At 34.5% G+C, this 25,488-nt stretch overlaps 3 protein-coding genes across 4 annotated transcripts; 1 reads left to right on the top strand and 2 right to left on the bottom strand.

Moving 5' to 3' along the window:
- The first annotated feature begins 6,697 nt into the window (after positions 1-6,697).
- Positions 6,698-7,515, top strand: LOC101488397 (uncharacterized). Its single transcript, XM_004514649.4, has one exon. It carries the CDS (start codon positions 6,747-6,749, stop codon positions 7,365-7,367), a length of 621 nt encoding a protein of 206 aa, XP_004514706.1. The 5' UTR covers positions 6,698-6,746; the 3' UTR covers positions 7,368-7,515.
- Positions 7,516-10,138: 2,623 nt separating this feature from the next.
- On the bottom strand, positions 10,139-13,160 carry LOC101515643 (uncharacterized). 2 transcript variants are annotated; one of them, XM_012720022.3, is made up of 4 exons: positions 12,930-13,160; positions 11,193-11,688; positions 10,742-10,986; positions 10,139-10,574 (listed from the first exon to the last, which is right to left on the bottom strand). In XM_012720022.3, exons 2-4 carry the CDS (start codon positions 11,639-11,641, stop codon positions 10,348-10,350), a joined length of 921 nt encoding a protein of 306 aa, XP_012575476.1. In that variant the 5' UTR covers positions 11,642-11,688; positions 12,930-13,160; the 3' UTR covers positions 10,139-10,347. The 2 variants fall into 2 exon arrangements, with proteins under 2 accessions (XP_012575476.1, XP_012575475.1); XM_012720021.3 differs by having other exon boundaries at positions 12,926-13,158.
- Positions 13,161-15,248: 2,088 nt separating this feature from the next.
- On the bottom strand, positions 15,249-17,713 carry LOC101489719 (uncharacterized). Its single transcript, XM_004514652.1, has 4 exons — positions 17,475-17,713; positions 17,299-17,369; positions 16,506-17,214; positions 15,249-16,032 (listed from the first exon to the last, which is right to left on the bottom strand). Exons 1-4 carry the CDS (start codon positions 17,711-17,713, stop codon positions 15,249-15,251), a joined length of 1,803 nt encoding a protein of 600 aa, XP_004514709.1.
- Positions 17,714-25,488: the final 7,775 nt, after the last annotated feature.

Here is a 25,488-nt window from a genome sequence, read left to right as displayed (position 1 = left end):
TCTACCATGTCTCCACTATTTGTTTCACCACAGAAAACCAGTTCCTCCATTTTTGGCATAAGTCAGTTTTTGAACTTTCCCGCTACTGCTGACCACTCACCTCATCTGTTGGCCCCCTACCATCTATTTCATCTTCTTTTGCCTCTCTTCCATCCTTATCTACCATGCATATTCCCTCCAACACAGTTGTTGCTACCTCTTCTCAACCCTCCCCTCACCTTCCCTCCACTTCCACCTTAGCTGCACCCTCAAACTCTGATATCATGGCCGCTCTCCAGATCATCATGGCAAGACAAATTCAGCATGATCAAGAGACTGCTCTACTCAGAACTTGGATGGTTGATCACCTTGCTCCCAAGCTGGGAATTCCTCCTCCGCCTCCTCATCCGGTGCCCCCTCCCTCTCAGATTCCTCCTGCTGGAAAATCCTCCTCCTCCGAAGGATCTTCTCCCTCCCTAGCATCTTAGGTCTAACACTTATGTCTTTTTGTATGAGATTGTTGAGACAAACTCTCTATTTTAAAGTTTTGATGAAAATAAACAAAGGTTAATTAAGAATGTTAATTATGATTCTAAATGTTATGTTAATTTAACTTGTGTTCTTGAGTGGTTTTAATTAAGAGCAGAATCAAGCAAATACAAGAAAAGACAACAACAAGATCATTCTGCATCATAAACAGAGAATGATTTTCAGCTTCACCGAACTATCTATCACAGCATGTTGTTCAAAGTTTATCTACATCGTTAACAAAGAATCTGCTCTGGAAATCATTCATATCTAACAAGTACATGGCAAGGAACAAGTACAAATAATCCAGACTCAAAAAGGATATTTGATCGCAAAGATCAAAGAGTTTAAACATGGACAAAAGTCATGACGGCTTAAGAACTCCAAAATTCAAATGTCAAGAAAACTTGATCAAACTGGGTATATGACAAGACAAGAACAAAGGAAATACAGAACATTCAAAACGGGAACTCCAGAATGATTATTGAAGCTCAAGAACGTTCAAACTGATAAAACCAAGAACGTTAATCATTCTCCGTTTTCTGCACATCAACAGCAGCTTTGCATTCTCTCTGTTTCAGTCTGCAATTCGTTTCTAATCTTCTCCAACCTTCTCTAGCTACACTCAAGACTCAAGGCAGATAATGTACCATCCAAGATCAATGAAGAAACGTCAAAGAAAGGACTGAGATGCTTTAAATGTTAGACCATTAAAAGTCAAAAAGCTATTTTCAAAGAAGGATTATTTTTATTCTAAAAATAATGGTTAAGTCAAAAAGCATAGTTTCTCCAACAGCTCTTGTACCTTCATTCAAGTACATCTACAACCTATAAATAGAAGGTCATTATCCCAGTTCTCAACATGAAATTCAAGTGCTAAGTAACCAACAATATACAATCTAACTTAAGCTTGAAATTCAGCAAAAACAGAGGCAACATCACTTTCTGCAATTCGCGAAACTGTTACTGCTGTTAACTCACATACCAGCTGCAAAATTGTCATCAAATTCTCTGTAAAGAATCTATTCTCAAACAAGAGTTGAGCAATATCAGATTCTGTCAAATTCAATCATTTGTAAAAACTCAAACTATAAGAGTTTCTTTATAGTTTGTTTAAGATTGCTTCCTATCAAGGTTAGATAGGTGTTGTAATTGCTTTCTGGGTGGAAAGTAATTAAGAAAGAAATAGATCAAGGTCGATCTATTCTAGGTGTTGTAAGATTAAGAAGGCTCTTCATTTTAAACACTTAGTGGAAAATCTCACAGTGTGAGGACTGGATGTAACCCACGTTGGGTGAACCAGGATAAATCTTTGTGTGGTATTCTCTTTCCTATCTCCTTCTTTATTATACTGCATTAATCATTTATGATAAAATAGAAACTGGTTTTCTGCTAATTTAAGAACGTTCTCTATTTTATAACATAAACCAAGAACGTTCTTCGTTTTCTGTTTCATAACCAAGATCATTCTTGAGTTATTTTCTTAAGTTTTAACAGGAATTTTTAAAAGGCATATTTACAATTCAAACCCCCCTTTCTTGTAAATCGACATTGTTACTTCAGTTACACCAATGCAGTGGCTGATGCGTTGAGTAGAAGAAGTGTGTCAGTATCTTCAACAATGATGGCTAGACAACAAGAGTTGTGGGAAGCATTTAGAGACCTACACTTGAATGTAGTATTTGCACCAAGAATTTTGAAATTCGGAATGATAAGATTTTGAGTGGACTACTTGAAGACATTGTGAATTCTCAAGATGACGTCTTAATTCAAGAGAAGAGGAACTTAATAATGCATGGGAAGGCAAATGAGTTTAAGATGGGATCAGATAATATTTTGAGATGTAATGGTAGGATTTGTGTACCAGAAATTGCAGATATGAGGAAAACCATTTTAGAAGAGGCTCATAAGAGTGAATTGAGTATTCATCCTGGAGCAACAAAGATGTATCAGGATTTGAGGCAAAATTATTGGTGGCCAAGAATGAAGAGACATGTAGCGGAGTATGTATCAACTTGTTTAACTTGTCAGAAAGCGAAGGTGGAACATCAGCGACCTGTTGGAATGTTGAAACCTTTAGATATACCTGAATGGAAATGGGACATCATTTCCATGGATTTTATAACTGGCTTTCCGAAAATAAGGAGAAAGAGTGATTCTATATGGGTGATAGTGGATCGATTGACTAAATCCGCACACTTTTTACCGGTAAAGACCACTTATAAGGTAGACAAGCTAACTAAGATCTACATTGCTGAGATTGTGAGATTACACGGAGTACCATCGAGTATTGTATCAGACCATGACCCAAAGTTCACATCGCACTTTTGGGGAGCATTGCATGAAGCGTTGGGAACGAAACTAAGATTGAGTTCATCTTACCATCCACAAACGGACGGACAGACGAAGAGGAAAAATCAGTCCTTGGAAAATCTTTTGAGAGCATGTGTATTAGATGATAGAGGAAGTTGGGATGATGTACTTTCGTTGGTAGAGTTTACTTACAACAATAGTTTCTATTCAAGTATTGGAATGGCACCATATGAGGCTTTATACGGGCACAAGTGTCAAATGTCTTTGTGCTGGTATAAGGACGGTGAAAGTATGATTGTAGGACCGGAGATGGTACAATAGACTACTGATAAGGTAAAGAAGATAAAGGAGAAAATGAAGACTTCACAAGATCGTCATAAGAGTTATGTGGACAAGCGTCGCAGACTTCTAGAATTCGAACAGGGTGATCATGTATTTCTAAGAGTCACGCCTACGACTGGAGTTGGTAGAGCCTTGAAATCGAAGAAGTTGACTCCGAAATTCATTGGACCATATCAGGTTTCTGCACGAATGGGACCGGTTGCTTATCGGATTGCATTGCCTCCGATACTGTCCAATATTCATGACGTGCTTCATGTGTCACAAATAAGGAAATGCCTTGCAGATCAGTCTCATGTGATCGAACCAGACACAATTCAACTGAAGGATAACTTGTCATTTTAAGTATTACCGGTAAGAATTGATGACAGGAAGATTAAGTAGTTAAGGAACAAGGATGTTTCGTTGGTCAAGGTAATTTGGAACCCAACTACTGGAGATGTGACATGGGAATTGGAGAGCAAGATGAGGGAACAACACCCTGAGTTGTTTATCGACACGTAGTTTTGAGGACGAAACTAATTTTAGGGGGGTAGTAATGTAAGACCCATAGTTTTAAATTATGATTTATGTATTTTGGTGTATTTTGGTATTGAACTCTGAGGCTTTTTAGCCAAGTTATTGATATTTTGTGAGTTTAATGCCCACAAATATCTTTTGATACCCCGATTAAAATTATTCTTCGATAAATAAATTAGATTAAGTACGGTGAATCTTTTGTCGAAGAATAATTTATTTATATTACGAAGAATTTAATTATGGACAGTTTTGTTAAAAATATCTCGGGTTGCTGAAAATTGTATTTGTCAATTGAGTTGCGACGAGAGTGGATATTTTTATCAAATGGTTTGAGAGGTTCTGGGTGAGATTGTAATTTTGATAAATATCTAGATATTTTTAGATATTGGATTGGTTTAATTAAGATTTATATATATATATATATATATATATATATATGTGTGTGTGGGTGTTGACGTTTTCAAAACCGTCAAACACAAACCCTCACGTTTCTTCTAGATCCAAGCTTTATTTCACGAAGAGATAGAAGGGAAAGTTGCTCATCACTCCGCTACGGTGCTAGAGAGTCAACTTTGGAAGCGACGACGCGAACGAAGTTTTTACCAGAATTTATCGCGGTACCATAATCGCACGTTAAAGCTATCGTTAAGGTAAGAGCTCCTTCCAAAGTTTTAGTTTGCATTTAGGAACTTATTTGTGGTTGTGTGGAAAATAAACTTGTTGGGTTTGAAGTGTAGATTTGGGGAAAATGAATTTAATGCTTTTATGGGTGAAAGTTTGGAGTTGGGTTTTTGGTAAAATTGATGAGTGTTTTCGTGGAAAAGGAATTTGATTCATCTATGTGTGTTGTTGAGGAAAAGAAATTTGATGTGCTTGAGTTGTGGTTTGTGAAAATTAGTTTGACATGTGTAATGATTGAGTTTTGTGGTGATTGATGATTGAACTTGGTGTGGATTTTGTGGTTTTTGAATTGATCGAATTTAATGTAAATGGTGGATTAAATTTGATGTGTGTGGTGGAAAATAAATGTTTGAGTATGCTCTGTGTGGAATTTGAAAATCGTTAGAGTTAAATGAGTATTAAAAATGGGGAATCTTTTAATATCTGCATTTACTTAATGATTGTCGTGAAAATCGTTAGAGTTAAATGAGTATTAAAAATGGGGAATCTTTTAATATATGCATTTACTTAATGATTGTCGTGGATAAAGTCAGAGTATGCTCATGCATTTCATTGTACATGAAGATCGGATCGGCCATGGTGATAGTGGTGACCGGATGGGCCACGAGATGATGCCATGTGATTTGTTGGTTCATCTTATCCTTGCGAGGATTGTCGCATCGTGTAAGATCTGCGATAAACTACACATTTTTGGTAAATCGTGCTGACCCGTGATAGGTGACATCTCGGTAAATAGTACTTAGGCCTGTGATAGGCGTAGAACATTTCTCATATAAGAAATTCTAGTTATAAATTGAGAAATAATGAGTTATTGAAGTGGTACAAGATATTCACACTATTCTCTTCTTCAACTAAAAGATAAAAAAGATTACATGAGTTCTTAACGTAGATGTACAACAGTTGAAATATCTTATTTCAATTTTTGAAAAATATAGAGGAAATAGATTTGAAAATATCATTAATTATGTTAAAGAAATTTTCTATAGTTATTGAATAAAATACTAATAATTTATTTATTAACTTTTGAAAAGACTCTCTCTAATTTATTTTCTGTCTCATTGCGGTGTTTATTTGATTCAAATCGACATATCAACTTCGATCAATTTACAACAACATTTGTAAATTTTGCCACATTTGTAGACAATGATCGAGCTTGAAATGAAATAGTGATGTGCCCAAATTTTTTAAATTTTATTGGATGCATAAAAAATATAAAACCCAAAATTACAACAACATACATCCCAATATTTATACTAATTAACATATACACTAACTACAATTATATAGACTTATATAATTTGATAATTGTATTTTTTCAAATTTTTTAACATAAACATTTTTTCTTATAAAATTTATTTACTTTAACACAAATATAAAATTTATCTAGTTTCGTTTTAGATCTCATATCGTCCTGCGTCGGTTCTGCTCAGTGTTACGTTCCTTCAGTACCAACAATACCAACCCCGCTCATCTAACAGCTAGCAGGATTTTCTATAATTGATTTAGAACTCATTGCACAACTCCCGAGTTGACTTATGCTGTTTGTGAGTCCATGTATAGCTCCGTAAGTCAAAATTTTACCGAGACAAATGGCTATGGTTCTAATCCACATATATTATAATTATAATGGGATAATATCAAAATGAGGATCAATGAACAACTTCAACTCATTCAAATGACTAGACGAGTTCGACAAACGCCTAGAGGTGAAACTAGAGGACATTTAGATCGAAATCATTAATTTAAATTTTATGCATTTTTTTTAATGTGTGGTATTTTTTTTCTTTAATTTAATATATTTTATTTGTTCAATTTAATTTAATTTATTTTATTAATATAATTTACTTTATTATTATTATTATTACTATTATTACTATTAATATCAATTTATTTTATTATTATAATTTTAATTTATTAATTATATTTTGTTTTTTAAAATATAATAATAATAATAATAATAATAATAATTATTATTATTATTATTATAAATATTATAATTATTAATTTTATAATTCCAAAAATATGAAGAAAAAAAATTATACCTCTAATACATGATCACATATTGAAAATACCACTTTCTATTGAATTAAAAAAAGTAATTCAAAACGTCGCATATGTTTTTTTTATGGAATATTTAAAAAAAGAAATCCACTAATTGATTTAATTACTAGCCGTTGTATCCGAAATCAAATATAAAAAAAAAAAAAAAATCAAATCTAAAAAAGATATCAAATCTAAAAAAATATCAAATCTACAAAATACGACCGTTACGATATATTCAAAAACTAAATCCACGTTTTCCATTTACTTCCTATAAATACCTTTCCTTTCTCGCTTCTGTTTCTTGACAATTACTCTCTTTTTCTTTTTCTTTCTCTTTCTCTTCAATGGGCAATACCAACACTGATGAACACAACACAACGAGATCATCAATTATGGAATGGAAACAAATCCACCCACTTCACCAAATAGCAGAAACACCATCCCACAAGCTCCTCTTAAAACAATGGCTCAAAGAAGAAGAACTCATCAATGGACGCATAGCTTTAAAAGAGACCCAAATAGATTCAATCCGCAAAGAGATCACAATGCTTTACATCTTCTTCTTCCTCTTCCATTCAACAACCCTCATGCTCCTCTTCAACACATCAACAACATCTAGCCACGCTTGTCACAAGTCGTGGGTCCCATCAATCTGTTCTTTGCTGTTTTCATTGGGCCTTATATGGGCTTTGAGGTACAAGAGTGATGTGGAGGCCCATATGGAGAAGCTGCTTCATAGGGAGAAAGAGGATGGAGGATTGCTGAGGAAATGTGTGGAAGAATTGAAGAAGAAAGGGTTGGAGTTTGATTTGTTAAAGGAAGTTGATGCTTTGAGGAGGGCTAAGAGTTTGAGGGTTGAAACTAAAGAGGTCAGGAAATGGTCTTCAAGGGATTTTGTTTCTTTGTTTATCTTCTCAATGGCCTGTTTGTCTCTTGCTCTCATAAGGGTCATCTTATGTAGTTAGGGATTTCATAATTGAAACATGTTTTTCTTTTTTGTCAATTAATTTGGATGCAGAATGTACTGTTCTGCTTTTCTTTTCTTTCTATTAATGGTGTAATTTGAGAAATATTAATTGAAATTCATGAAATAAAATTAAAATATAGCTTTAATATTTTCTAAATTTAGTCCACTGTTTTGGTTTAGTTCCGGTGAGCATCTATTTAGACGAATATCCTTCAAACTTAATATATTTTTATAAGACTTATCGGCATATAATGCTTCTCAATATGTAATTATGTTTCTTCAATTATCTTTTTAGTGTTAAATTAAGTACTAACTTGAATTTCTCGCTTCATGCGACACACATATCTTCATTATTAATGCAAATGTCAACACTTATTATATCCAAAAATAAAGCTAAGAAAAAATAAACAAGAAGTATAAGAATAAAATTAAAAAAAAAATGATAAGATAATTATTTGAACAACAAAAATATATAAGAAAAATTTATGATCATTAAAACTTAAAACTTTTTTATCATTAAGATACAGAATTCAAAACAAATTTAAAGATAAAACTCTGTTCAAAACACAAAAGATATTTTTATTATTATTATTATTATTATTATTATTATTATTATTATTAAATGTTAGTAATATTGGTTTTTAAGGTTAATGATACTATTTGCGTTTGATATTTGTAAAATAAAATTTTTACTAAAAAAAAAAAGTAAAATCTTTAATAAAATGATCGTAAAAAAAGGGAAGAACATACACGTTTTTCTAAATAAATAAATAATTAAAAAAAATTGTTTTTATTATTATTATTATTATTATTATTATTATTATTATTATTATTATTATTATTATTATTATTATTATTATTATTATTATTATTATTATTATTATTATTAAAGTATTAAAAATTCATTTCTCGACGCTTCCATCACTAATAAAGTGGTCAATTTTTCTTTTGGATCAGCAAAAAATGGAGCAACATTCAAGTTGGTAACATCCATATGATCAATCGAAATCATTATCTTCACAAATAAAATGAGTCTTTATCTTTTTCTCTTTATTTTTAAGTGAAGATGGTAAAGGTCAAAAGGATATTTTAGTGTACGGTAGGTACCAACCATTTTACTTACCTTTTTGTTAATTTGTTAATTTGCTCACCTTTTTACTTTTCATTATTTTCAATATTTTTCACTAACGAAGAAAAATGTATTTTTTTGCATATTCATCCGCCACGAAGACCACAACTCCAACCACAAGTTTATCTATTGTGATTGAATATGGCTACATTCACTTTTGAGAATGTAGCATGACCTGTCAAATGGACCTCATGATTTCTCATCAAAAGTTCATTATTTTGTTCGACCACAAGAAATTAAGTCAAAACACTTTTTAAATTCATTTTCTCGATATTGTTACTGCAAGAGTACATTAAATACACGAAAAGAAGGAAAGTTTTTTGTAACCAATTTTCATAGTTACCTTTTCTCTACACAATAGTTGAAAAATGATTCTAGATACCAGAGAACTTAATCAAGATCTTAATAAAAACATTTACATTAACATGCAAACACATCAAATACCAGAGAACTTAATAAAGAACTCAATGAAGACATTATATATGCTGAACAAGTAAGACTGCAGGCTCGTGCCTACTTTTTATCAGTTTTTCATGTGACCGAGACCATTGTGAAACTGTTACATCCAACTCAATTACTTAATAATATTTTATGCAATGTCATAGACAAATAGTACCAATTAACTTTTATGTGATGATTCAGATTACTTACTGGTAATGCTAAGAGGTATGTTCTTGCTCATAAATTGAAAATTGCAGAATTGGATTTAACAAATTAAAGCAAGGTATACAACACAACAATATTACAAGCATAAACCAATATTACCTCAAGTTGTTAGAGCTTGGTGCTAATAATTTATTATAAAATGAACTAACAAAGATCAAGATAACTAGATAGAAAATTGAAAAAAATTGTATTACTAGGTTAATCCTATTTATAGAGTACAAATAAGTAACTGAAATAACAAAATCAAAGATCACTAAATATCAATCTATTTACTAACGAGAGTTATAGGAATGCGAAAGATTTAAAAAGGAAATTCACCAACATATATTCATAAAAGTAATCTTTATTGAATTGGAATTTTATTTTAAGAAACTGAGTTGTAAAAGTCATATTTCTTCTTCATCGTAAAACTTTCTTGATGGTAATAACGATTTTTATGTTAAATGCAATAATTTTGAAGAAAAAATAAAATTGATAAAATTTGATAACGGTATTTTGGAGATTTAGAATGTTTTTAGGTGGCTCAACCAATTGTTGGGGGTACACTAGAAAGTTCTCTTTTTAGTTGTTTAAAACAAGTATTGTGTTTTGGAATTTGGTTCAATCAAAAGTGTAGGCTTTTTTAATTGTAGTGTGATTTTTGTAGTTTTTCAAAATAAGTAATATTTGCGGTTATTTGTTTAGCTTTTAAAATAAAAATTACTTTGGTAAACAACTTTACAAAACAAACTATGTTTACTTCCTATAAAAATAATTTTTTTCAATTTTATTTTCAAAAATCTGTATTTATTTAAGATAAAAGAGGCTAGTGTGGCAAAGAGAATATTGAAAGCTTATTAGCGACAATACATTTTTTTTAGAAAAAATTAAAATAATATTTTGATATTTTCATAATTTATAAATTTGTTTTCAATATAGTTCCAAAGAAAAAATAGAAGACCTTTAGCAAACAAAAGACTTCTTACACATGGTTGTTGTTGGAGATAGAATCACATCACGATCTCAATCCTAAAAAATAATAGGAGCACAAAAATACATATTTATGAAAACTAATCAGAAGAGTATATTTATACTCGAGCATGTTCAATTTTTTTTTTAAACATGGCTGTAAACGAAGAAACAAAACTGTTGCTTTTTCTTTCCTACAAAATGTGGAAGGTAACAATAACAATCTTCATGACAGTCATTTAAGTCTTGCAAATGTCAAATAACCCGTGTGACCTCTAGCTTCACCACATGGTCTAGCCATAACAGAAGAAGTAGGATAAGTAAGCACACCGGCTCCACCTGAACACTGCCTTCTCTTGCAAGGAAGTGAACCATTAGAGCCGTTACCATTAACCTGTGAGCTTTCCATTTTCTCTTCTCGAACTTCGTATGTCCGTAGGAGTACCTCAAAAGTCCTTATATCTTTCACATAAGCAAACATTACAAAGGACTTTCGTCAGTGTTTAAATAAATTACCATTAGAGAGAGAGAGAGAGAGAGCAAAAAAGATAAGAAACAATGGTTCAACAAGCTCAAGCCTAAAAGTGGAAAATATAGATGAAGACTTGAAGAAGGAAATAGGGACGTACCACTGAAGTTAGATTGAACTGTTTCACATGATCGTTGTACTTGTTCAATACACGGCGAGAACGAGCACAATATGCCGTCATGTTTTAACATTTTTGCTGCTGAAGGAATAGCTAGCCAAGGCTGAGGTAGATCCAGAAAAACTGCATCAGCCAAGCCAGCAAATTCTTGAGGAAAACCCTCACCCTGAATGTCCCTCACTCCCACACTGACAAAGCTGCTTAGACCAGTCCTCTCAAAATCATCCCTACAAGGAGGAAAGAAGTATACATATATGTATTTTACCTCAAAATCATCTCAAGTTTAGTTCACAAAACAACAGCAAAATATAATGCAAAGGAATGAAAATAACACATACAGCAATGGCTAAAGATAAACAAACACACATGTATCAAACATCAGAGAAAGGCAGGTGCAGTAATAAAGTGGCAATATTAGTCCCTTCCATATTACCTAGCCGATCCAGCCCTTTGCTCATGGAAATCGAATGTATAAATATGCCCTGTAGGAGCTACTGCCCTTGCAAGTGAAGTAGTTAGAGATCCACTTCCAGTACCAGATTCAAGAACCACGCAACCGGTAACAATTTCAAGGTACATGACGACAAAGCTGATATCAGCAATATATAGAATCTGCGTCCTGTGACTTAAAACTAAAGTCCACAATTCCGGTGTAGGAGCTAACAAGTAAACAAAGCCACCCTTATTGCTGAATACTTTGGATCCAAATGACTTTCCTATCCAGTCTGAATGTTTAAAAACACCAAATCGATTCTGCAGGACTGATCCCTCAGACACGGTTACAGCCTTCATATTGTCATGCCTTTCATAAACAATAACCAAATCGCCATTACTAATGGATCGATTAAATGATATCTTTCTTGTAGAATCAATGGCCAACATCTTAGAAGTCTTCAAATCTTTCAGCCCGATAAAAAAGGAACAAGTATCTGCAACCAAAAAACACAGAGAAAACCATGAAACATGTATAATGTTTTCCAGGAATATAGTTCTACAAAGTAACAGTGTAACACAAAAACACAACATAGATTTCTGATTTCATATTTTTATTTTCTGGGTCACATTCCTTAATCCAATATTCACTTATCAAGCCTACTTCTACTCTTTCATGTATCCCCCTGGGAGCGCTAATAAATTGAAGTTCCCGGTCCAAAAATCCAAAACTCTTACAAAAGTGCTGAGCATATATATAATAAAACTTTCATCAACTTCATCCTCAAATTGAGTTAGGGGCACATACTCTTTAGTAGACATATTTCCTATAGTTTTCATTTCACTAATTAATTTAAGCATGACAATGGACATGTATGTTCTGCAACTTATTAACACACCCAATAACCACAATAATTATTACTTAAAGCAAAGTAGTCATTTTGATCGTTTTGGTCAATGAAATTAAATAAAACACATAACCAATCATATTATAACACACCTACTAAGCATACAACAATGCAAATTCATTACTAGTGTAGTAGATTGTTACATTTTGAGAGCAATGTTCACCACTCATTCATCCCTACCCAAAAAACAACGATACCAAATACAAGTATCTTACTTGTTAATCCTTATCATATAATTAAGAGAAAATAAATTAAAAAAGTATCTGAAAGTGAGAAAAAAGAAAAGGGTAAAAGATGCATTGAACTGAAACTGACACCTCTTAAATTGAAATTTTAGATTAGCACTCATATCAGTTCAAATCCAGAACAAAATTGGGACGCAGAGTGCGCAACACATCAATTAAACACAGGCACAAAGATACAATGGTTGAACTTGAATACTTTATGGTAAATAAACAAGAGAACAAGTGTCCAAAATCGATGAACAAGAACATTTCTAAATTCAAGATCACTAAAACAATTTGAAGTCACAGAAAAGTAACAGCACAAAAACTGAAAGCATATTCTAACACCTGAACTTCAAAGACACACAAAGACATCCATTCCATAAGACGTCTACAGATTATGTGTTTATGACTATTGACCAGCATTGAAGCATATTAAGAACTGAAATCGCAAACCCACAACCCCATTCAGCAAGCAATAACAAATCGCGAAAAAATGACACTTAACAAACAAGATTACAAAAATAAAAACTGAAATGATTTGGAAAGAGAATGGAACTTATTTGCTAATGCAAATGCGAGAAAAAATGAGTTGAACGAACCCACTGAATCGCTACTTGATCTTCTCCTTCTATAAATTGCGAACTGAAATTTAGGATTCTTTAAAGTCGCGATCTGAAACGAGAGAGATGAGATTGAAATCACAAACTCAAACGATAGAGATGAATTTAGGGTTCATGAATTTGGGGATTAGGGTTACTTGAAGGTAGTACAGGAAAATGATTTCAGAAATTTGGACTAATTACATTTTCAATAATGCTACCAACACCCCCTAAATTACTACCCACACCCCTCAAATATTAAAAAAGATTAAAATGTTCAAAATGCATTTCCCTTCATTTCATCTTCTTCATAACTCATCTTCTTCATAACTCATCAATCATCACATTGTTCATCTTCATCGTCAATCATCATATTCATCAACCATCTTCAATCATCATCAACCAAGTTCATCAATCATCACCCATCAATCATCAAACATCATCATTGTTGTCAATCAAGTAAGTTATAATCAAAACCTTTGTTTTTGCTGTGTTTGTTTATGTTATGTTGTTTTGTTTTATCTGTTTATGAATACAAAGCCTGAAAATTGAAGGAAAAGAGTTTCCATTTTTGAGGATGAAGAAAATCGTCACTGCCCTAAACCTAGAAACGTGCGTGAACTCAGTTCACGTACACAAACTCATTTTCAAAAACCCAGAAACGTACGTGAACTCAGTTCACGTACGTGAATTAGTTTTCAAAAACCCAACAATATACGTGGACTAAAATTACGTACATTTACGTGATCTGAGTTCACGTATGTTGTTGGGGTTTGAAAACTAATTCACGTACATGAACTCAGTTCACGTACGATTTTGAGTTTTTGAAAATGAGTTTGCGTACGTGAACTGAGTTCACGTAAAGGCACGTAAATTCACTTCACGTACGTGTTTGTGAATTCAGTTCACGTAACTTATTGGGATTAAGTTCACGTACGTGAACTAAGTTCACCTAGGCATATTGTTTACATTTTTTTAATGATTTTTGTTTTGCAGATATGGTGCGCACTATGCTTACTGATAGAGATGGCCGTGTTATACTTAACAAGGGCACTTCTAATGCGGAGGGTCATCGTGTTAGGTCAACTGCTTCTGCAAGGGCACAACGACGACGTGTACAGCGGCAACAGGAAGAATCCCAACCTAAAGCCCAACCTGAAGCCCAACCCGAAGCCTAACCAGCTGATATAGATGAACCTCCACATGATGGTGGATATCATGGTGGTCCGGTTGATAGTTCTGTCCTTAGAATATTCGACGATCATGTGGTGACTCGACTCTGGGATGGCGTGGTAATTTTCTCAATGAAATTAAGTTAAATTATATTTTTTAACGTTTATTTTTAACTTATATTTTGTCACTTAATTAATTTCAGGATCGCAGAGAATTAAGGGTGTTTAGCAATGGGAAAAAAAATTAAAAGAAGCTGTTATTGAACACGAAGAGGTTGAGCAACTGGTTAAGAGCTCAGGATTGTATTCGTTACTAAAATGCAGCTACGAAATGATCGACAAAGGGAACATTTCTGCATTCGTAGAGAGGTGGCATCGTGACACCAATAGCTTCCATCTGCCTTTTGGAGAAATGACGATTACTTTGGACGACGTGTCATCTCTGTTGCATATTCCCATTACCGGTGCATTCTTTAGTGTTAGTGTATTTAACAAGGATGAAGGTGCAGATATATTGGCATAGCTTCTTGGAGTTAGTCACGGTGTTGCTTATGCTGAATTTAATGTTACGCGGACAACCACAATTAGGTATAGTTGGTTACTTGACGTATACCATCAGCGTTGTCGTGAGCAGCATTGGTAGATGGCTGCGAGAGCATTTATGTTGTTTTTGATCGGTTGCACACTCTTCAGCGATAAAAGTGCCTACGTAGTTAGTGTTGCTTATCTTGAGTGCTTTTGAGACCTTAATTTTTGCGGGGGGTATGCATGGGGTGCATCTGCTCTTGCTTACCTATATGACAATCTTCGAGAAGCCAACATGCATCAAACCAGAACTGTTTCAGGGTATCTGACACTTTTACAAGTAAACTGTATGATTGTTTATTGTGTTTATAATTTCTATTATTAATGATTCTAAACTAATGATATGTTATTATATATGTGCAAGCATGAGTCTATGAGCATTTTCCTACATTATGTAGAGATTGTTGTAGACTTTATGCTAGTTATGTTGAAGACTATCCTAGAGCACTTAAATGGAAGCCTAAAAGGGATAAGGGTTTGGTTCATCCATTTAGGAAAGCTCTTGATGAGATTGACATTGATGACATCTGTTGGACACCATATGAGGAGCATCGGCTGAAGCGGCCTTATCCCATATCCCATTTCGAAGCAATCACATATTCCATTTCTGGATGTGTCATCCAATTATCCAAAGTTGCAACATGTTCAACATATACATTGTGTATAAGTTGTTGAACAAAAATTTGTCCACCATATATTATCTCGTAATGAGACATGAATTCTTGAAGCTCTACCACACACTCTTGACGAATGAATGCCCAAAAGTTTTCACCCATTCCAAGTAACGCTGCAACTGCATGATATCCACAATTACCATCCTCGCCCACATCAATAATGTCATCTATGAATTTTTGAATTTCAACCGGCAACCAATCCTTGAAGATAAGAACTCTCGGTTGTTGAACTTTGCTGACTGATGGTCGAGGTGTGAGCTTTTTCACTGATGATCGAGGTTGTTGTACTTTATTAGATGTTACAGTACTACATGCATTTGTACCACTGCATCGAACACTTGCATCCACATATTTCCACCAAGATGGATCACGCTTGGTTGATTTACCTCTTTTTGATACCTTACTTTTGCCTTTTTTAGGTGCATCCTTTGTTTTAACCTTATCAACAGGTGGACACGTCGACGTAGTCGATGGATACGTGATCTCACGTAATTTACCTTTAAGTGCAATTTTTCTAGGTACATCAAGTTTATCAAACTTTTTCACTATCACTTCTATTTCATGTTTCACAGATAATTTTAAAGGTTTACCCGACCCATCATCATGAAAAGTTAATTTAGTCCACCAAACATGAATGCAATCTAACGGAATGGAACGGGGGTCATACTGTACCTGGCTATCTCACATGCACAAGGTAGACCATGTGTTCTCCTAATTGTGCAACGACATTCAGACTTATCTATACCTACATACTTCACGCGATCAAACTCTGCCGCAATGTGATCTATTGCATTTTTGGACACCACACCACACAAATTGGTGTACAATATGTTACTATGTCGATGGACCTTTTGAATTAGGCTCTTTTCAAATGATGTTATTATCTCACTGTGTTGTAATACAATTGTGCTATTGATGGTTTCCCAAACTCTGCATATATCACCAATGCTATCTTGTAATATTCGTTTCAAACTCTAGTGCGCCGACTCAACCCTTTGTGTTGTAGTGTTCCCAAAATGCATAACTCTATTTGTCCACGCCTCCACAAATTTTTCCTTGTGAGGAATTAACCACTAGTCATGTATATAATCATTAAAGATAGAAGAGCTACTACAAATTCTTTCAAAGTTAGCCAAATTCATGTAGTACTAAGTCTCATCATAACTGTAAACAAGAGCCTCCCATGCCTCCATTATTTGCATCTGCTTCTCTTTTGGAAAAACAGTCATCTTGCACTTCGCTTTGACATTTTTGCATACATGAAACAAGCATAATAAATTGACTGCCTTTGGAAAAACATATTCAACTGCGTTCGTCAAAGCAAGATTTCTATCAGTAACAATTACTTCAACTTCACCACCTGTAATCTGTTCTTTCAACATTTGTAGTGCCCATGTAAAATTATCAGCACGCTCAGACTGTAGATACGCAAATCCCACACAAAATGTCATTTCAGTAGATGTAACACCAATAATTTCAAATAATGGCATTCGATACCTACATGTCTTGTATGTGCTATCCAAAATCAATATTATGTGAAAATTATTTACAAGACTGATAGCGTCTGGATGAGTCCAAAAGATATCCCTCAACTCATTTGAACCCTCTACCTTCCTATATCGATAGACGTATTTGTCGCGTTCCATCAATGTCAAAAGATGTTGCATTTCTGTTCTATTACCTCTAAGTGGTGAACGATATGCTTGACGTGCATTGTAAACTTGTTTTATTGTCGTCAAACTTGTAACATTATGATCCTTTATTGTCATCAATGTGTTTCTTGGTTTGATCATATTTTTCGTCATATCACCAAGTACAACTTTCTCTTCCTGAGATAATCGGCCTAAGAAAGCATGACCTGTCAGTTTTTTGGCCAATTCGTGGTTATGAACACCACATATTACATGCAGATACCATCAGTCACCAACATTTGATGGTGTACCTCTCAATCTAAATGGACATTCACATTTTCTACTCCAAGTACTCCTCATAGGTTTAGGATTCTTCCAAGGTCTATATTTACCGCTTCTTTCACAACCAAGAATTAATTTTGTCTTTGTTCTTGGTCGTGCTGTCGCAGTTTCGGATATAAAAATAACAACGACAATTCCATTTTACCTTCCAACATTTCTAGCCCATTTTAATAAATCATCTCGCGTATCAAACATCATGCCGGTGCTAAACACATCAGTCAGATCAACCATAACAGCTTCACCTCCCTTGTTCGTAGCGTCATTCATTACTTCCAAATCATCATACATTTCATTGAAATCACGTTCCAAACCGTCATCCATATTCTCAAAATCAGGTTCCAAACCTTCATACATTTCAGCACTGTTGTCTCCCTGTTGGTCCATTTATCTGCATCCAGAACAAATGATTTTTTTTTTCAATTTTTGATTTAATATGTACGAGAACTGCAATTTACGTATGTGTACGTGAACTTAGTTCACATACGTTTACTAAATTTCAAATTGCGTAAACGTACGTGAACTGAGTTCATGTACACATACGTAAATTGCAGTTCACGTATTAGACTCAATTTTCAAATTTCATTGCTTACGCAATCTGAGTTCACGTACGTTTACGTGAATTCAAATTGCGTACATATTGAAGGTTGATTTGTCAAACTCCATTGATTACGCAATCTGAGTTCACGTAAATGTACATGAACTTAGATTGCGTAGTTTCTGAAATTTTAATTTTTTTTAAACCATACGTGAATTCAGTTCATGTAACATATGAACGTACGTGAACTGAGTTCACGTAAATTCCCAGATTTAGAAAAAAAATACGAACTCAAATACAGACCAACAAACATACCTTTTTATGTAGATTTAACCACAATATGATGATCAAACTGATGTGTTGTAGGTTATGAGTGAATGATGTAAGTTTTTAATGATTATGAGTTATGGTTAGTGAGGTATGGTGATTTTTTTATGTGAGTTATGAGATGGGTTGAATGGTGATGAATATGAGTTATGAGTTAATAAATTTGTAAGATTGATATAAGAGCATTTTGGACATTTAATATTTGAGGGGGTGTTGGTAGCATTATTGTTACATTTTTAGTGTCCTATTTTCACAAATTCATAAAATGGCATTTTATTTTAAAATTAGCTTAATTACAGTTTTAATCTCTTTATTTTTATTTATTCATGAAATTAGTTTTTTTATTTTAAAAGTTGACAGATTTAGTATGTTCTTTTTAATTTTTAACTAAAAAATAGTTATGTGAGATATTTTAAATGACGTGACATATGACATGATGGTTTATAATGATTAATAAGTTTTAGTCTTCTTATTTTTATTGATTTACGAAATTGGTCTTCTTAATTTAAAAGTTTACAGTTTTAGTTTGTTCTTCTTATTTTTTTCACTAAAAAATAATGATGTAAGATATTTAAATAACGTGACGTATGATATGATGATGTATAATTGAAGTAACAATGTCGATTTACAAGGAAGGGGGGTTTGAATTGTAAATGTACCTTTTAAAAATTCCTGTTAAAAGCTTAAGAAAATAACTCATGATTGATCTTGGTTATGAAAACAGAAAAACAGAGAACGCTCTTGGTTTTTATCAAAACAAAGAACGTTCCTTGATTAGTTTAAAACAAAAAAGCAGTTTGTGTTTTATCTTAGTTAATCAATCAAGTTTAACAAGTAAAGAGATAGGATAGAGAATACCACACAAAGATATATCCTAGTTCACCCAACTTGGGTTACGTCCAGTCCTCACACTGTGAGACTTTCCACTAAGTGTTTAAAACAAAGAGCCTTCTTGATTTTACAACACCTAGTCTAGATCACCTTGATTTGTTTCAATCTCTATTAGTTTCCACCCAGAAAGTAACAACAACACCTATCTAACTTTGATAGGATTCAATACAATCTAAACAAACTATAAAGAAACTCTTATAGTTTGAGTTTTTACAATAAGATTGTTTTTTGACAGAATCTGAGATATCTCAACTCTTGTTTGAGATTTGATTCTTTACAAAGAATTCAGTAATGATCAAGCAACCTGATATGAGACTTTAGAACTGCTTCTTCTTTGCGAATTTTGAGAACTTCAAGTATGTGTATGTGATTGATTTGTGGGATTTTACAGCACTTGAATTTCTTGGTTTATTCCTGGATATTGGCCTTCTATTTATAGGCTTTAGACACATTTAATGAAGGTCAAAAAGAGCTGTTGGTAGTGCTCTGTATTTTTGACTGAAACCAATATTTCAGAATAAAAATAATCCAACCTTGAATTGATTTAAACTGCTTTGACTATTTTATTACAACTTTTGAATCAGTTTTGTCTTCTAGTTAAAAATCCTTTGAAGCTTCTTCCTTAATCTTGGATGGTACAGTTTAGATCTTGAGTCTTGAATGTAGCCAAGAGAAGCTTGGAGGAAGACCATAGGCCATTGCAGAGGAAAACAGACTGCTGCTGGAGTTATGCAGAAAACGAAGATTGATTATCAATCTGGATCTATCATTTTGATCTTTCTGGAGATTTGGTGATCAATCTGGAGTTCCTATTTTGATCATTATGGATGTTCTTTGTAATGTCTTATCATATATCAAGGTTGATCAAACTTTCTTGACAATTTGACTTTTAGAGTTCCAGAACTGTTTTACTTTGACTATTTCGAGTCCTTCAATTTTAGTAATCTGATATCCTGTTTGAGCTGGGATGAATCCTAATTGTTCCTTGCCATGTACTGATTCTATTTGAATGAAATTTCGAGCCAGAATCTTTATTAAAGAGGTGGAGAATGATTGGTCAATATGTTGTAATGAACATTCTTGAAACTGGAGATCATTCTCTGTTTTTATGCAGAATGTTCTTATTGTTGTCTTTTCTGCTTTGCTTGATTCTATTCTTAATTAAATTCACTCAAAAGCACAAGTTAAATTAACATAACATTTTAGAATCATAATTAACTTTCTTAATTAACATTTGTTTATTTTCATCAAAACTTTAAATATGGAGTTTGTCTCAACAATCTCCCCCTTTTTGATGATGACAAACATGTTAATTTAGATTTTAATTCTGATTCTAATATCAAGTATTAAAAGAGCATGAAAGCTCCCCCTCAATTTATGCAGTTTTTATTTTGACAGAATTATAAAATACTATATGAGGTAAACTGGTTTTTCATTTAATTTGTGAGCAGAATTACATAGCAGAATTACATAACCAGACTTAAAACAGATTAAAAGCTAACTTAATTCTCCCCCTTTGTCATACAAAAAGGGAAGAGAAAAGAAACTAAGAAGTTAAGGATGGAGAGGATCCTTCCGAAGAGGAGGATTTTCCTGGTGGAGGAACTTCGAATCTTCCCCTTTTTGATGATGATAAACATGTTAATTTAGATTTTAATTTTGATTCTAATATCAAGTATTAAAGAGCATGAAAGCTCCCCCTCAATTTATGCAGTTTTTATTTTGACAGAATTATAAAATACTATATGAGGTAAACTGGTTTTTCATTTAATTTGTGAGCAGAATTACATAGCAGAATTACATAACCAGACTTAAAACAGATTAAAAGCTAACTTAATTCTCCCCCTTTGTCATACAAAAAGGGAAGAGAAAAGAAACTAAGAAGTTAAGGATGGAGAGGATCCTTCCGAAGAGGAGGATTTTCCTGGTGGAGGAACTTCGGGAGGAGGAGGAACCAGATGAAGCGGTGGAGGTGGAATTCCCAGCTTGGGAGCAAGTTGCTCTGTGAGCCAAGTTCTCAGCATGGTGGTTTCCTGATCTTGCTGAAGTTGTCGAGCCATAATGATTTGTAGTGCATCCATGATATCTGAGTTGGACAGTTCGAACTGGTGAGGAGGAGGGCGAAGATGAGTTGTTTGCTGAGTAGTAGTGGCAACAATTGTATTGGGAGACCCAAAAGTAAATGGAAGAGTGCCAACAGATGTGGACATGGATGGGAGAGATGCAAGTGGGGCAGACAACTTTCTGTAGGGGGCAACAGGTTCTGGGAAGTTCAAAAACTTTTTGTGGTGAGACAAAGAGTGTGGACATGGTGCTTATGTTTTGATTAGTCAGAAATGTCCCAAAATCCTGAATTGGGGAGCAAAGAAGTTGAGAAAAAGAAATTAAGTCAGTTGAAGAAATGGTGGATGATGTAGGGATAAAGGTTGAAGGATTTTGATGTTTTGTTGGAGAACGTTCTTAATGAGGTGAAGAACGTTCTTGAGCAGGTTCTGGAACTGCTTTTTGTGAGTTGTCAGATGAGGAGGGTGAAAATGGAATGGGAATTTTGGCAGTCCGGAGTCGCGCAGATCTTTTTCTTTTGTGAGAGATGGGAAATGAAGATGTGGTGGATAAAGGTGGGGCAGAAAAAGTCTTTCTCATATGAGAGAGATTTTTGGTGGAGAATTTGGAGATTTTGATTAAAGACACTTCAGAAGAAAGGGAAATTCCAAAATACCTGCAGACTTTAGTCAATACCATTCCATAAGGAATAGTATTCTTCTTGTAGTATTTGGTTGCTGCATAGATAAAGTGTTGGAGAATCACATGAGGCAGGTTCAGACGCTTGCAATTTAGGAGATGGTGGATGAGCAGTGCGTCATTGTCAGATACATACTCATGACTCCCACAGTGAGGAATTAGAGTATGCTGACACATACTGTTGAACACTTTAGGGAGGGGTTTGAGGTATGTTGACAAGTAGCGAGTTGATCCTTCTTGAAACAGATCAGACAATACTTCAGTCTTTTGAAGATTCAAAGCTGAGTAACAGTTATTGCCAAACACATATGGGCCTTCTGTGGGCAACTAAAGTATGGAAGCCATAATTTCTGGGGTTAGTTTGATCTTTACTCCTTTTATCATGGAAATGATCAGGGATTTGTCAGCAAAAGTCTTTGCATTGCAGTAGATTACTCGGACAACATCTGGGTAGTAGCATTCAGACGTTTGCAGGAATGAGGTCCAGCCAAGAGCATCTGTGTGGTGCTGGACAAGATTGCCTTCAATGATGAGTTTGTCAAAGACAAAAACTCGTTCGATCCCAACTAGGCGTTCAACCCATTTGTTTTTGAATTGTTTGGTTTTGTTGGGAGAAATTAGAGGTGGAGTATTTTGTTTGGATTTTTTAGGTGGTGGGGATGGTTAAGATTCAAAAGAGGTGGAGGTAGAGGAACGTTCTGGAGTGGGGGAACATTTTGCGTGTGTTGATGAGGAAGGTTGTGGATGTGAAGTGGATTCTAGAGGAGAGACTGTGTGAGGATGAGAACATTCTTGATCTGGAGAACGTTCTTGTGATGGAGGAGAAAATGAAGTTTGAACAAGAGAACGTTCCAGAATTGGAGAACGTTCTTGAGGTTGGGGTGGGGAACATTGTGGAGAATGTTTTGGAGAGGTGGGTTGACAGTGTTTGAGCTTTTGTTTTTGAGCGAGGGTTTTTCTCCTTTTAGGGTTTGAGAGATTCTTTCGAGCAAGGAATTGCGCAATCGTCATGGCATTTTTTGTTTTCATTTTTGTTTTTGGTTTGGATTGAGAAGGGGGTTCAGTTCGTTTATTGAGAGGGGAGACGATTTCATTTATCAATCTCCGTTTTTGGTTTGGGGGAGTTGATTGTGAGGGTTCAAAGGAGAAGGTTGATTTTGATGATGTGGTAGGTTTGGTGTTTGTTGGTGCCCTTGCTGATGTTGGAGGAGAAGAATCAGAAGAATCATCAGTCTCAGAATCTAAGATGATGAAGTAATGTGGTTTTAGGTTTGATGGTTTTGAGGTTCCAATTCCATATTGATCCCTCATTGAGCTTCGTTGAGGAATAGTTTGGTTACGCAAATGTGGAGGAACTTGAGCAAGGTTTGGTGTGGGACGAGTGTATAGTGGTGGAAGAATAGTAGACAGAGGATTGGGATTGAAGATTTCTTGGTTGTTGTCAGAAGAGGTTGAATCAGAGGAGGTGTGTGGTGGTGTTGGTCGAGGTGGGGGAGAAGGTGAACGTTCCACATAATCTGATAAAGGGGATGAAGAATGTGGTGAGCAGGGAGAAACATTTTTGCGTGCTGATTGTTTGGTTCGCGCCATTTTTGTCTGTGAGTAAGTGAGTTTAGAGTGAGAAAGATGAAGGAAAAGGCTGGTATTTAGATGCAGATTTTGGGGAAAAAGAAGGTGAAGAGGTTGAAAAGAGAAACTGTTTTTCTGACTTGAGAAGAGGAAAAGAAAATAATGATTATTTTCTGACCAGTTGTTGTCAACCTAGGGAAGGAGGAAAGGAATTTTGGGGGCTATAAAGCTTGTGTCAGCACTCTATCTTCAGACAGAGAGACACATGTATTAAATGTCAAGATTTGCCTTTTTGGTTTTGAGAGGGAAAGTGATGACTCAGACAGAGAATGTTGGTTTTTCAGAATGGAGAATGATGCTCGCGAAATGGTGACTGATAAACGTTCTCCGTTTTCTGCAGAACCAGAATTTATCCAAAATTTTCTGGATTTTTCATGATTTTCAATTTTTCTTTGATCAAATTGAAACTATCCTCGACAAGAGGCTTTGTAAAAATGTCAGCAAGTTGATTTTGAGTATCAACAAAGATTAATTCAATATCTTATTGACATGATCATGAATAAAGTGATGTTTTATTTCAATATGTTTTGATCTTATGAAGTGGGAGAAATCCTTGCACAAAGGGTTGGTAAAGCTGCCCATGCTATTTATTATTCTTCTAGGACTTTAGATTATGCACAAGCTAATTATACTACCACTGAAAAGGAACTTTTAGCTATTGTTTTTGCACTTGATAAGTGTAAATCATATTTGTTAGGTTCGAAGGTAGTTGTTTTTACTGACCATGCAACTTTGAAGTTCTTGCTGAAGAAACCAAAAGCAAAATTGAGATTGATCCGGTGGATGTTATTACTCCAAGAATTTGATTTAGAGATTATAGATAAGAGTGGAGCTGAAAATTTGGTGGCATATCATTTGAGCATAATAGAAATGGATGAGGACCCCATCCCCATTCAAGATGACTTCCCTGATGAGCAACTGCTACAGTTGCTTGAAGTAACTCCTTGGTTTGCTGATTTAGTTAATTATCTAGTTGTTGGAGTCCTTCTCGCAGATGCATCCAGAACACGAATAAACAAACTTAAAAGTGATGCCAAATACTATGTGCGGGATGATCCATATATGTGGAAATTCTGTAGCGACCAGGTAATTAGGCGATGTGTTTCCCACCATGAGACTCAATCCATTCTTCATTTTTATCATACCTCTCAAGCTGGGGGACATTTTGGTCCTCAATGGACAGCAAGAAAAGTATTAGACTTGGGTTTCTTTTGGCCCACTTTGTTTAAAGATGCTTTTGAGACTTACAAAACTTGTGAACAGTGCCAAATAGCAGGAACAACGATCACTCGTATGAGTGAGATGCCTCAACAACCTATGCTTTTTTGTGAAGTATTTGATGTGTGGGGCATTGACTTTATGAGCTCTTTACCTGTATCTTTTGGTTTTGTCTATATTTTACTAGTTGTTGATTATGTTTTGAAGTGGGTGGAAGCGATACCCATTAGGACTAATGATTCTAAAGTTGTTGCAGGTTTTATCAGATCAAATATTTTTTGTAGGTTTGGAATACCTCGGGTCATCATAAATGATCAAGGCACTCATTTTTGCAATTGCACCATGGACACTTTGCTTTGGAAGTATGGGGTTGTGCACATAGTTTCTACACCTTATCATCCCCAGACTAATGGCAAGCTGAAATCTGAAACAAGGAAATCAAACATATCTTACAAAAGATGGTGTAGCCAAACAGGAAAGACTGGAGCCACCGACTTGAAGAAGCTCTTTGGGATCATAGAACAGCCTACAAAACACCAGTGGAAATAGAGCACCGTGCTTATTGGGCGGTCAAGAGTTGTAACCTTGAGATGAAGAAAGCATATTTGAGAGAAAGCTTCAATTGCAACATCTTGAAGAGCTTAGACTTGAAGCTTATGAGAACTCTCGAATCTATAAGGAGAAAACTAAGTACTTTCATGATAAGATGATTTCTAGGAAGGAATTTTCCATTGGCCAAAAAGTTTTATTGTTCAATTCACGTCTGAAAATTATGGTTGGGAAACTTCGATCCAAGTGGATTGGCCTTTTTGTTGTT

This window comes from Cicer arietinum, chromosome 7 (genome assembly GCF_000331145.2).
Source record: "Cicer arietinum cultivar CDC Frontier isolate Library 1 chromosome 7, Cicar.CDCFrontier_v2.0, whole genome shotgun sequence".
Classification (NCBI taxonomy): Eukaryota; Viridiplantae; Streptophyta; class Magnoliopsida; order Fabales; family Fabaceae; genus Cicer; species Cicer arietinum.
Note: the sequence above shows the minus strand (reverse complement) of the source record. Positions and strands in the feature narration are given on the sequence as shown.